At 37.5% G+C, this 13,839-nt stretch overlaps 1 protein-coding gene across 1 annotated transcript in view; it reads right to left on the bottom strand.

The window, feature by feature from the left end:
- The window catches only part of LOC150100323 (lysosome membrane protein 2-like), a 187,092-nt gene extending 175,619 nt beyond the window's left edge, over positions 1-11,473 (bottom strand). Inside the window, exon 1 of the mRNA XM_090402637.1 lies at positions 11,351-11,473. Within this exon, the coding sequence (XP_090258763.1) occupies positions 11,351-11,473 (123 nt within the window). The remainder of the gene's footprint in view (positions 1-11,350) is intronic.
- Between the last annotated feature and the right edge of the window lie 2,366 nt (positions 11,474-13,839).

Here is a 13,839-nt window from a genome sequence, read left to right on the forward strand (position 1 = left end):
CGAGTGTAGGACAGGTAATTATTATGGGGAATTTCAACTATGGGAACAGAGATTAGGAGGAGGAGAGGATACATGGGTGGAAGGAAATGAATTTTATGCAGTTCCTAAGGTATAATTACCTGAGACCGCATGCTAGATATAATAATTGCATCTGAGAATTTGCCTATAACAAATATGACCACGTTGCTACCAATTGGTGAGAGTGATCATATAGTCCTGACTTGGGGAGGTGGCCAAATGTGTGTAATTTTCACACATTTGGCCATGGTATATGTGGAATTACATTAAGACGTGGTATATGTGGAATTACAGGGCTGGTAAATATAACAAGCTTAAGAGATTGCTTGGATCAGTGCCTTGATGTAAAACTGCAAGAGCTGGATGTTGATAGTCCATGGGAAGTGGTAAAGGAGTGTTTGAAGCAGATAATAGTGACAGCATACCTAGAATCAGGATAATAAATCAAGTGGGAGTTAAAAGGATGAATATCATCAAGCTGCAGAAAAAGAAACAATTGTGGAGGGAATTTAAGGAGCAAGGTGACCTGCAGGCACAAAGACAGAAGTGTAACTAGTGTGGTAAAAAAGGCAAAAGCAGATGATTTAACTTCATAATTTGCTTTTGTGGTAAGAAAGGTAAAAGCAGTTTATGAAAGGAAGCTAGTAATACAGGCTAAAGAAAATCACAAACAGTTGTTTCGATATGCTGCAAGTAAAAGAAAGAACAATGTATATGGCAGAATGATTTTATGGAATACCAATGGTAGGGAGGTAACTGAATCACTCAAAATAGTAGAATTACTAAGTGAACACTTTGCAAGAGTATATCATCCAGGTGGTGATATTGCAGGAATGAGAGAGTCAAAGGCTTATACGGAAACTGAGGTAAATGAAATGGAGATGCATAGTATATTACAAGAACCTTAATGTGAATTCAGAGTGGGATTGGATGGTATACCAGCTTGAGTTTTACGTGAAGTGGCAAGGGAATTGTCAGTGCCCTTGACCATATTGTTTAATTTAAGTCTCAGCTCTGGGTTAGTCACAAAGGGATGGAAAGAGGGGAAAATAGTTCCATTGCATAAAGGAGGCTGCAAGACTGATGTAGCAAATTACCGACTGATCAGGAGTTGTTGTCAAAGTATTGGAGAAGTTGGTCAAGAGGGTTGGTCAATACAGGAATAAATAGATGGAAATTATGGGGGGGGGGGCAGCATGGCTTTCTGAAGGGTAGGTCATGTCTCGGTAACTTGCTCACATTTTATAATACAGTGACAGCTGACATTACCTTTATCCAGCTGAGCTGGATAAAGGTAATGTCTTTACAGTGATACTGCTAGACTTTGCAAAGGCCTTTGACAGGATACCACATGGAATTCTAATCAGTAAACTGCAACACATCAGGATGGATATAAGGTTGGTGAGATGGATAGGAGGGGAGTTGATGGAGAGATATCAGAGAGTAGTTTATTCAGGAGTAAATCCAAAAGAAGGCCTGTGACTAGTGGATGCCACTGTTTGATTTGGTCATTAACAATATAGGAAAGGATCTGATAGGAACTGTTCAGTTATTTCCCGATGATGCAAAGTTGGGTATAGCAATAGTTAATACAGATGATGTTAAAATTTTGCAGGATGACTTCGATAGATTTGCAGTCTGGGCAAAAGAGAATGGATGTCAGTTTAATGTTGCAAAGTGTAAGGTTATGCATTTTGGGATGAAAAGATTACCAGTTGTATACCACATTGGTGGAACTGTACTCAATGAAACTGATGAAGCCAGAGACTTGGGAGTGTTAATAGAACACTCCCAAGTCAACTCTAAAGTTTAGGGGACACAAACTTTATCTCCCTTTTTTGATGTGGAAAGTTTATTTACACATAAATTTTCCACATCTTTAGCCATCTCATCTATTCTTCTGTTAGCAAAAGAATAGATGAGATGGCTAAAGATGTGGAAACACAACTTATTGAAAAATTGAGATCAAGGACTCATTACAGTTGGATGAATCAACTGTAAGAGACAGTGAGGCTGTATTGATTGCCTATGTAAGATATATTGACAATGGTGAATTTACTGGAGATATTGTTCTGTGAAGCATTGAAAAAAACCACCACTACTGCCATTGATATATATATATATATATATATATATATATATATATGTACAATAAACTCAAAAATTATTTAGATGAAGCTCAAATATCAACGAAAAATATTATATCTTGTACTACAGATGGTATGCCTGTTATGATGGGCAAGAAACGTGGATGTTTAAAATTAATGAAGGATGACAATCCTGAAATGTTGCTTATGCATTGTGTTATTCACAGAAAAATTTAGTTTTCGAAAAACTTTCACCTGTTCTAAATGAGATATTGAATTCAGTTATAAAATGTATCAACACTATCAAAGCTAATGCCAAATGTGAGCATCTCTTCAAACAATTTTGCGAGGATAAAACTGCTGACCATGTAAGACTACTGCTTCACACCGAGGTGAGGTGGCTGTCACAAGGGAATTGCTTGAGAAGATTCATGGAACTATTTGATATTTTTAGTGAGTTTTTGAATGACAAATTTGAAATGAAACTCTTACAAACAGTTGATGGTCGTGCATTTGTGAGTTATTTGACAGATATCTTTGAAAAACTGAATATGTTAAATAAGCAACTACAAGGAGCAAATAAGACCCTTGTTGATGCAAAGGCGCCAAAATATTGGGCTTCATTGCATTTCTGCAATTATGTCAAAATAATGTTTCAGCCAAAAAATCTGACCAATTTTATTGGCTAAATAAGTGTGAGATAACTGATACTGCTGTGCTTGTTATTTGATCACCTAAGCAAAATGGCCTGTGATTTAAATGACAGATTTTCTGATTTAAAAGAAATTTATTTTCCATCTTGGATAACTCAGCAAATGCTAGTGGACCTAACTGTTGTGGCCATGCAGTATCAAGAAGAACTCTCAGAAATGATGAGTCTATTAGAACTTTATTCAGCATAAAAGGAACAATGGCGTGGCTCTGTGATGAGACAGAAATGAAATATCCAAATTCAACTAGTTTTGCAAGAAAATTACTGTTGCCCTTCCCGTCATCATATTTAGTTGAATGTGGCTTTAGTGATGTAAATGATTTGTTACTGAAAAAAAGAAATCGTCTGGATATCACAAATCGTGGGGATTTGAGAGTGAAATTGACTAAATTAGTACCTCAAATAAAAACTCTTTGCAGCAGACATCAAGCTCAAGGATCACATTAACTTGGATTTTATTTTCCCGCGTTGAGTTCGATTTATGTTTATAATATACAAAGTGTAATATAAAATTTATATTCATTGAAGAAAGTCAAATTAAAAGCAGTTTTACCTATGTTCCTTTTTAATTTGAAGTACCTATTCATATTATGCTCTTTCAGAACTTGGTTGACTATTATGCTAGGGGGGGGGGCATCAAAATCTTTGAGACGTTGAGGTGGGCACGATCCAAAAAAGGTTGAGAAACACCGTATTAGGGTTAAGGACCACGAGATGGCGGCACTTGTTAGCCACCTTCTTCACTGTGTATCGATTAATTAGTGATAGTGTTAGGACAGCTATCTATGATTGGCTACCAGTGGAGATTGAACTGCCCACTCAGTCTCTGAAAGTTAGATAGAGCTAAAACTGCCTCGCCTGCTCCCTATACAAGAGCAAAAAGGCATTAGCAGAATTTTGGTTTTTTTTTTTTGAACAGTTAATAGTGATCACTTCCCAAAACTCTGATATCAACATGCATTCTGATCGGTTTGGGTGATTTCATAGAGTTTCTAGGAAAAGATGGGCGAATTTGAACTTGCTAGAACGAAGAAGTTCAGTCTAGTTCCAAAGAATTCCGTGCCTAGTGTCAATAGCATGAAAAGCAAGGCCAGACTTGTCAGATTCCAAAAATGTAATATAATCTTGATGTTCTTCAATTTTAATCAACAGAGAATGGCAAAGTCTGTGCTTGATGCATCTGGTAAGGAAAGAAGTGGTAATGCATCCCTTGGATGGTAGAAAGGAAGACAGTAATTTTGTTATATCCTTTACATATCTCAGATTGTTTTTAATTTTATTCAGTCCATCTCCATCTAACAAAAGGGGGATCAGAAGTGGATTGTATGACTCTCTCAATAATACCCTGTGTGTGCGTGTGTGTGTGTGTGAGAGAGAGAGAGAGAGAGAGAGAGAGAGAGAGAGAGAGAAATGAATAATGGTAAGAACATAACTGAATGTATCTGCCAGTAAAGCTTGGCTTAAGATAAACTAAAAATTCAACATGACCTTTCTAGACTCGCTTTTAATAGTGACCATGATATACAGAAGTACAAGGAGTTTATTTTCTCTAGGAACTAAAGTAATTCTGAATCAGTTCTTAGTGCACTCCAGAAAGTATGCCAAACGATGGCTGGCACAATTTTTCACTGACATCCTACAGACCCGAACAAACGAACTAAAATAATCGTCATTCTAAAGCCTGGGAGATCAAACCACCTTCCACAAAATTATCGACCCATTGCCTTGTTAAGCACAAGCTACAAGTTACTAGAGCGCCTCCTGCACTACTCGAGAAGATTCCCCCATGAAAAACCTGGCTTTTGACTTAAACGGAGCTGCTTGGATCAAGTCCTCTCTCTCTTACTTCATACATAGAGGCAGGCTTCCAGCAGAAAAAAGCAGAAAAAAAAAAAATCTGTGGTGTTCAGTGGCGCACCCAGAGGGGGGGAGACAAGGGGCCTTGACCCCTCCCAAAGAAAAAGGAAAACACTAGAAAATTTTCCAAAGTTCTTTTCCTAATTAAAATTAATTTTTTTTTAAATTTATGTTCTGTCGTGTCTTTTATTTCTATACTACTTATGAATTAGTGATCATTGCAGATACTCAGTCATAGGTCATATGCGATGCGTAGTGTATATTCTCAAATCGTCTACCAACCCCCCCTCCCCCTCCAGATTAAACTCTGAGTGCGCTACTGATGGTGTTCATAGACCTCACTGCTGCATACAACACAGTCTGGAGGCAAGGACTAATCTGCAAACTTTGTGAAATTCCCTGTCGAATCACTACTGGCCTTATAGAAAACATCAAAACATTCCAAGTTTAATGGGAAATTCTACCAGCAAGCAAAAGAAACTAAATAATTGCCTGCCACAAGGATCGCTATTATTCTTCTTATGTGTAGCGATATGTCCAATACACACTTCCAAAACTTCGAGTATGCTGATGACTGGGCTATAGCAGCTAGATATAAATCTGTCGAAATGACGGAAGAAATCCTGACTACCGATGTGCACTCCCTTGGAAAATATTTTCACAAATGGATACTCAAGCATAGTGTAACCAAACGAGAAACCTCATGCTTTCACCATAACAACAAATTGGTGAACAGACCAGTCATCAGCATACTCGAAGTTTTTTACTCGAAAAATCTTGAGCATAACCTTCTTGCATATAAGCAGTTCTTGATCTTACCTAAATACCTTGGAATCATCTTTGACAGACGTTGTCTTACAAAACTCACCTAATCTAAAACAGCTGAAAAACTGAAAACGGGAAATAATATAATAAAAACTCTGCGGCACCTCTTGGGATGCTACCGCTAACACGAGGTACTCAGCCCTTGGCCTTGTCTACACTGCCGCAGAATACTGCATTCCAGTTTGAATGAATAATGCCTATGCGAAACTTATAGATGCACAAATGAATAACATCGTGCGTCTGATCTCAAGTACGATTAAATCAACTCATATCTTTTTTTTTTGGCTCTCAATTCTGAGCCATATCGCACCACCAAACCTACGCTGATCAAATGCACTTCTTCAAGAATACAAGAAGATCATGTCCAAACAACAGCTTCCTAACCACTCTGACCTTGAAGACCTTAATATCAACAGACTTCGTTCAAGAAAACCTCCAGTAAGAACTGCAGAGGTGCTTCTGGCAAACAATTTTTGCATGAATGATGCCTGGTCAGCAAGATGGTTTGAAGAATCAGCAACACAGTGCCATACCATGCCATGTAATTCAAAACCAGGGAGGAATCACTGTGGTTTTGAATTACCGCATAGAATCTGGTCATCCCTCAATAGAATCAGAACAGGATAGAATGGTAGATGGTAGATCAGAACGGTAGATGGGCCGACGCTTATCAGAAATGGGACAATGCAGTTTCCCCAAACTGAGATCGTGGGGATGAGATGTAATCAGTGTGACATCTTATACAAAGAATCAATTGATTTTATTTGTAATCTAGATGTTAACTTGTAATTTTTTATTCTTTGTCATAAATTTTATGTACTTTATGATGTGTAATATGTTATATGCTAAATAAATAAATAAAATCTGAATCAGTGTGGGATCAGATTGTGAATAAATCAACAAAACGTAACCATATACGAGGCTGCGGGAATATAGTAACAAAGAGTTCTAGATGTTCCATAAAATAATCTCCTAAGGCTGGTGAGATAGCACAACTTTACAGATTATTTTACGAAACATCTAGAAAAATAACTCTTTGATACTATACTATCATACTATACATGATTCATCACAAAAAAATGGGCATTATCAAGAGTGTTATACATACGCTCATGCAATCTGCTCTTTTGATTCCTTTTTGTTAAATGACTGAATGAAATTAAAAACAATCTGATATGTAATGGATACAACAAAACTACCATTCAAAAAATGTGCGTGCGTGTGTCAATATTCATATTTACATTTCCAATTTTGTATCAGCATTCACATTTACAATTTTGTAATAATATTCATATTTACATTTTTACATCTATATGTGCATATTCCGACTTCCGCTAACGCCTTTTTATTCCCATATAGGGAATAGGTGAGACCGGTTTTTAGCCCTTATTCCACTTGTCTTCAGAAGCAATGACGTGTTGCATTAGGGGCATCCGTATGAAGTCCAGTAGTGACAGTCGTAAAGTATGTGGTCAACAATCTGTTGAAGTTATGAACTACAAATACATGATGGTGATTCCAGGATATGGAATCTATGTAAGTAGTGTCTTAGTTTTCCATGTGCCGTTAGTAGCGTGGTTAAACCTGAAGAAATGGCGTGTTGTTTCAGCCGGAGTCTGCTTTTGATGCTAGGAAAAAATTCTTTTGTTGATGATCCGTTTTTTGATGTTTTCCATTCTTCTTCCCAAAAATCTAGGCTTCTGCAAGTGTTTTATAAAAGATTTCGAGTACTTTTGGTAACTTGTTTCTAGCCGCTTCTTTAGCCAATTGATCCGCTCTCTCGATTCCTGCAACCCCAGTATGTGCGTTCATCCAGCAGAACTTGATTTCCCATCCCGATAGAGTGAGATTCCATACCAGCTTTCTTGTCTGTTCTATTAAAGCTATATGGTTATTCTGGTTTTTTAGGCCGTCTATAGTGCTTCTCTTGTCACTGTAAATTGTTGCCGTCTTTTGATGAGAGGTGTTTACTTCTAATTCCTGGAGATATATATAAGTGAATGAACTACAGCAAGTTGTTCTGCTTGGTTGTTGGAACAGAGAGGAAGCAGTCTAGAGCAGCGTTCTTGTATAATGGACTGCCTATTATATGCAACGAAAGAACAGCCAACATTCCCTCCAGTTTTGCTTCCGTCAGTGTGTGTATATATATGGAATTCGTCACTTTCAGAGCTTTCCTTCTCCTTCATATTTGTTTTCTTTACTGGGTGAGGCCACTTGCTGTAGTGAAGCGGACGTTCGTCACAATTTGGATTAATGTTAGAATTTTCGTTATATCTTCCGGAAGTAACTTCGTATATTAGAGATAATTCTTCTATTTTCAGGCAGATCGGTGTTAGAGCTGCAATAACACAAGGTGCCTCGAAAGATATTGTCCTGTACCCTTTAATTACACATATGGATATAAGGCGTTGAACTCTATTTGGCTTTTGTCGATTTTTCTTTGATTTTAGTGAATGTTTCCAGGCAGGTGCAGCATAAGATATTACTGGTAGTATAGTTCCGCTATATATTGTTTTTAGCGTTCGTTGGCCTAATCCCCACGTAATGCTTGCCGACATTGCTAGAAGGTTTACAATTTGTAAGCTTTATTCGGCAGCATATGAGATGTGCTTGTTGAAAGTAAATCTATCATCTATTATTACCCCTGGGTATTTTAGATCACTGGCTACCGAACGTCTCCGTTTAGGAAGACTGTAGCAGGTTGTTTTGAATTTTTACATGAGATATGAAGCACTTTAGACTTGCTGCTATTGGATGTAACGTTCTTCTCGCGTGCCCACTCTACAATTTTAAAGTTCTTCGTTTGCCATTAATTCTAGTTGTAAACCGTCGCTTCCCCGGATCATTATCATCGCATCATTGGCGAAAGCTATGACTTTTGTTTCACTAGTGAAAGGAAGTCTTAATAGCGAGTCGTACTGGATGTTCCAGAAACCTGGTCCACAGCAGGAGCCTTGAGAGCAACTCATTTGACTTCTTTCGTTAGAGCTGTGGTTTTTAATAGCATGGTTGCTCTTTTGTCTGTAAAATAATTTTTTGTAAGCTCGAGTAAGTTTTTTGGACATTTTAAATCTCTTAATTGATTGATTATTGCTGGCCACCACGCAGCATCGAAAGCGCCTTGTATGTCGAGTGAGATCAGTAGTAAGTCTTTTTTTTTTTTTTTTGCTGTAAACTGTCTTCTGTGAACTCTTATCTCCATAAGTGCGTCTGCTGTGCTAAATTTCGAAATGCGTATTGATTGCTGCTTAAATAGGTTTCTTGAGTAGACATAGTGCATTATTCGGTTTATCAGAAGTTTTTCTAGCAGCTTACCAGCAACCTTTATGAGCCTGATTTGCTTGTATTTGCTAATTTCGTCGGATATTTCTTTTCCTGGTTTTATCATGGGTATAATTTTAGAACGTTTCCATTTGAATGGAAATCGCCCTCTTTTTAGGCATTCGTTGTAAACTGTTGTTATGAATTCGGGGAATTCGACAAACGCTCTTAGTAGTATATCGCTGGTTATTCCGTCCTCTCTAGGAGTTTTACTTGGATCCATTGATCTCAATACTGACTCGATTTCTTTAGTCGTAAACAAGTCGTCGTTAGGAGTATCTATGTGTTTTCATTCTTTGTCTGTAGGTTTTGTGGATTTCTTCGTCTGCTGATTCATCTCATCGGCAATAAACTTGTTGATCATAATAGCTGCAGTTTCTCTAAGTTTTTAGTGTAGTTGCCATCTGTTTTCTTGAGAGTTGATAATATAAATGTCTTATTCTTGCTTGCTGCTAATTTATATATGCAATTCCAAGGATTCGATACGGTTGAAACAATACAGAATTTTTTCCATGATTCTGTTTTTGCATTTGCAATTTTGGACTGATAGCTGTATTTGGCTTTATAGTAGTAGTTCGGTCTTCAGCTCTCTCTTAAATCTTGGTTATTGTATGTTCTTTGATATAATCGTCTGAATGCGTTAACACGTTTTCTTAGGACTGTTAATTCGGCGTTTCACCAAGGTACTCATTTTCTTTCTTCGATGTTTGGTTGCTGGATTTTTTCAGACCTGATGAAAGCACATAAGGAAGTCTATATCGGCTTGTTCTGATGCCCAGATGGCTATACTGTCTAAGCTGAGCTGTGCTGATCCCATTAAAGTGATGTTCTGAGATTAGGCATGAAAATTCGTTTTTTAATAATTTAGCAAATATCTCGATTGGTTTTATTGGTGAAGTACCTGATGTTAATGCGATGGTTTGTGTTGTTTATTCCGTTTATATTTTTGTTACTGATATTAAAACTTCATATGCGATGATCAGAACAGCTTTCCTCTTCGTCGCATTTCCATTCAAAAACCCGGGATAAAATAGCGTTGTTTGCCAGTGTCAGATCAAAGAAGCTGCTTCCTTGTAGTGTGTAGGGAGTTCGATGCTATGAACCCTTCCAAATTTTTACCTCTATTGTTTCTGCTTTTGTTAAACCATAAAACCGAATGGGCGTTGCTATCTATTCCCATAATTAGGCTGTGGTTGATGGTAAAATCCACGATGTTGCCCATTTTTTCTCAATCGTATTTTATGTCAGTGTGATAGTTTAGATACATACTTGCAGCAAAAGTTTAAATTCCTCTGTACGTAATTTCAATAAGTAACGAGTCCTCGTTGTTGTGTTGAGAAATTAATATTGCCTCGACTTCAGGGTTGACCACCAGTATTGCAGCTTTCTTTCAGATCCTTTGGAAAATATTTTATAATTACTCGGAAAGCTGCATATTTTGTTGTTGATGTTGTAGAGTTCTTGTATTAATGCCAGTTCTATATTTTTTCCCCCTATTTATTAGTTCTGTTAAGTTATTGACAGCCTTGATAAAGCGTTGTAGATTTATTTGAAGACATGCCAGAGAAGTAGTGCTGTTTCAAGCTTTATTATTGCTTTCCATAATCATGTTTTGAATTTTGAACTTTCTGTAGTAGTTGTATGTCGGGCAGTCTTTGCTTAATGGCATATGTTTGCAGTCGTTTTTGGTTTTGGCATGCTTGTGATTTTGGCAATTTATGCAATTCATGTCGGAGTTATTTCGTGGACACTCGCTAAACTTATATTCTTTAGAGCATAAGTTTAGCGAGTGGACAGGTAGAGCAGAATGCACAGGTAGTTTTTCCCCTGCAGTCTCGTGTACGATGGTGAAATTTATTGCATTTAAAGCATCTCAGAACGCTTATGTAGTCTGCACAATGGCAAATTCTCCATAGCATTTTAACATCGGTGTTCAGCAGTTTGGTCCTCACCGTTGGATCGACTTCTATAATCAGGTTTCTTTTGTTCGTTTTTATTTGTCATGGTAAATTTCTGTATCATCTTTGTGTCACCGATGAAGAATTCGTATCAATTTCACTAGGAATATCATATATTATCAGCTCTGGAAGATGTTTCTTACTGGGACTTGCTACTAATGTGCCTTTGCATTCCTTAGATATTTCGTCAATGTAGCAATCATAGCGTCTATATAATGTAGCAATCAATGTAGCAATCAATGTAGCGTCTATATCAATCTTTTCTTTGGATTCAATTAACACTCCTCCGTTATTAATACTTTTCATTTTTGTGATTCCGATTTTTATTTTTCTTGGGTCTATTTTTTCTTTTATAAGATTTTGGTTTTTTTCGCTGTTTAGTTGGGCTATCGGTTTTACTATTAATTTATATCAAGGATTGTTTTCGGATTCGTCTTTGTTTTTAGCGTTGTTTTTAACGACTTGCGAGTATAGTTGAGTAGGCTGAGCTAAGTTAGCCTGCCCCCGGTTGTTTGTAGTAATCTTTGTTCTATCGATACTTTAGTTCCATTTTTCATTTTATTAAATACCTTCGTTAGTTCGCTCACTGAAGTTAGTATGTCCTTTTTTAAATCATTTCTTAGATTGCCGCTTTGGCAATTACGCAGCAGATCTAGGACTTTTTCGAACTCTAATTCGTCCCGTGCCGCCATCTTAAATGTTACTTAAAGCTGTGTGTTATAGCTTTCCTATTGAACTGCTACGCTTTCTAAGATGCAAAGTTTAAGAAATTATACTTACAGTTTTCCTGCTTGTTCCTAGAAGTGACGCTTCCATTGAATTAGGGTTGTTTCTTGTGTCCTTTGTACCTCCCAGTGGCAGCAGTTGGGAGAGGGGAAGGTGTTAGCCATTGCTGTAGCAGCTAATCCTATTATGACTGGGACATTGTCTTTGAGATAGCTGAACAATTGATAGTCTGACCAGCAGTATTCAGTTCAAAAAGATGGAATAAAATTTCAGTCAGACACGTTAAGAACTATGAAACTATCGAACTATCAGTCGATACTAGATACATCCAGTTTTTCTGTTCGATACTACACAAAATCAAGGTAAAAGCAGGAACGATTTCAGGCAGGTCTGAGTTAGTGCAACTTTTTTCTCTGTGTATGTGTGAATTTTAATACGGGATATTGCTTTAAAACCGTTTTTAATACATGGCAACTATGTTTACAAGGAAAATAGTGGGCGAGTTTAACATGAAGGATCTATTGTATTACGATGTAGTGTATGCAATGCCCAGAATGAAGGGGATTGTGGTATGATAGTGAGAATTGAGAGAGACAATTTGTCGTAACTGCTTCATGTGCCAGTGCAAGAAATGCGAGTCGTGTACACAGGAAACGGGAAAATTATATTACGAATGTTGACAATGTAAGGAAGGATCGAGAAAGTAGTGTCTAGTGAATGCGGGAGTTATGAAAGACACTGTTCGGAATGAGAGCGTTAAAAAAGTAACTGATGAAATGACGGTACGGAAATTGCGAGTTTATATTGAATCTTTCACAGCACTAAATGGGAACTAGAGCGACTGGAGAAACGATTGTCCTGGGGTACAGCAGGTGAGAGAATGAATAAAAAAAATGAATTCGGAAAGAATGAAAGTGCTAGAAACTGCAAATAAGGATACCATATGGAAATTCGATGTTAAGAGGTATACTTAAAGAGAAAGTGAAGACGTGTGTCTCCTAGGGTGCAGAGATCAAGGATGTTAGTGAAGCTGTAAGCATGCAGCAGAAAGAAGCGAACGAGGTAATTGTTTTGGCTGGCATAAATGATTTGCAAAGTGAGAAATAAGCAATGAGAGAAGATATGAAAGAGTTGTTAGTGGAAGCAAAAACAAAGAGTAAGAAAGTAAAGATTGTAACACTACTGCATCGGTATGATAACACAGAACTGAGAAGAAGGATCATGACTGCCAATGAACCAATGAGAATATTGTACAGGAGGAATGGTATGATGTAAGGAGCGAATTTCATAGACAAAATGACTTATATATGACCGATAGACGATATTTAAATGGTTTGGAGTTAGATGTTTGGAGAAAATGTTATTTAGTGAGATTATAGTAGTGCAAACCAAGGGAAATTAGAGATATTAGGGAGGATGGAATCAAGCATGTCTAGCCACCTCTGTTGAGCATGTGTACAGTAATGATTATGCAATGCGGAATGGGATTTCACAAGTTACACAAGGGTAGCAATGGTTACAAAGGGATGTTGAAATGCATGTACATAAATGCAAGACGTATCAGGAATAAGGGTGAGGTGTTTTGGCATGGGCCAGATCAACTTGGCCAAAAATTATTTGCATCACTGAGACCTGGTTGACTGAAATGATATAGTTGCAGGAATAGAGTGTAAAATGTATTGTATTTTCAGGGAGGATAAAAGGAACAGGACAACAGGTGGGGTATTGATGATAACTGAAGAATTATGAGGGTAGTCTGAAAAGTTCTCGGCCGGCTATTACACGTCCCTGTAGTGGTTCTCAATAAAATCTACAAAATACCCCTCTACAACTGCAATCACCGCTTGATTTGAAGAAAAACGCTGACCAGCAAGGAAGAATTTTAGTTTTGGGAAGAGATAGAAGTCAGGAGGAAGCCAAATCTGGGGAATAGGGTCGATGTTCCAACAATTCATAGCGCAGATCCCTTAATTTTTCCCATTGCCAAAACACCTTTGTGGGCATTTGCAAAATACTCCTCTACAACTGCAATCACCGCTTGATTCGAAGAAAAACGCTGACCAGCAAGGAAGAATTTTAGTTTGGGGAAGAGATAGAAGTCAGAGGGAGCCAAATCTGGGGAATAGGGTCGATGTTCCAACAATTCATAGCGCAGATCCCTTTTTCCCATTGCCAAAACACCTTTGTGTGCAGGTGCATTATCCTGATGAAAGATCGTTTTTTTCGTCTGCAAACCGCCTCTTTTCTCCCGAATTTTTTTCGTCTGGTCTGGATAAAAGATCAGAATAATATTCCCCGGTTATTGTTTTACCCTTTTCAAAATAATTAATAA

Source organism: Typopeltis vanoorti, chromosome 13 (genome assembly GCF_054136105.1).
Source record: "Typopeltis vanoorti isolate ZY-2024b chromosome 13, IOZ_Tvanoo_1.0, whole genome shotgun sequence".
NCBI lineage: Eukaryota > Metazoa > Arthropoda > Arachnida > Uropygi > Thelyphonidae > Typopeltis > Typopeltis vanoorti.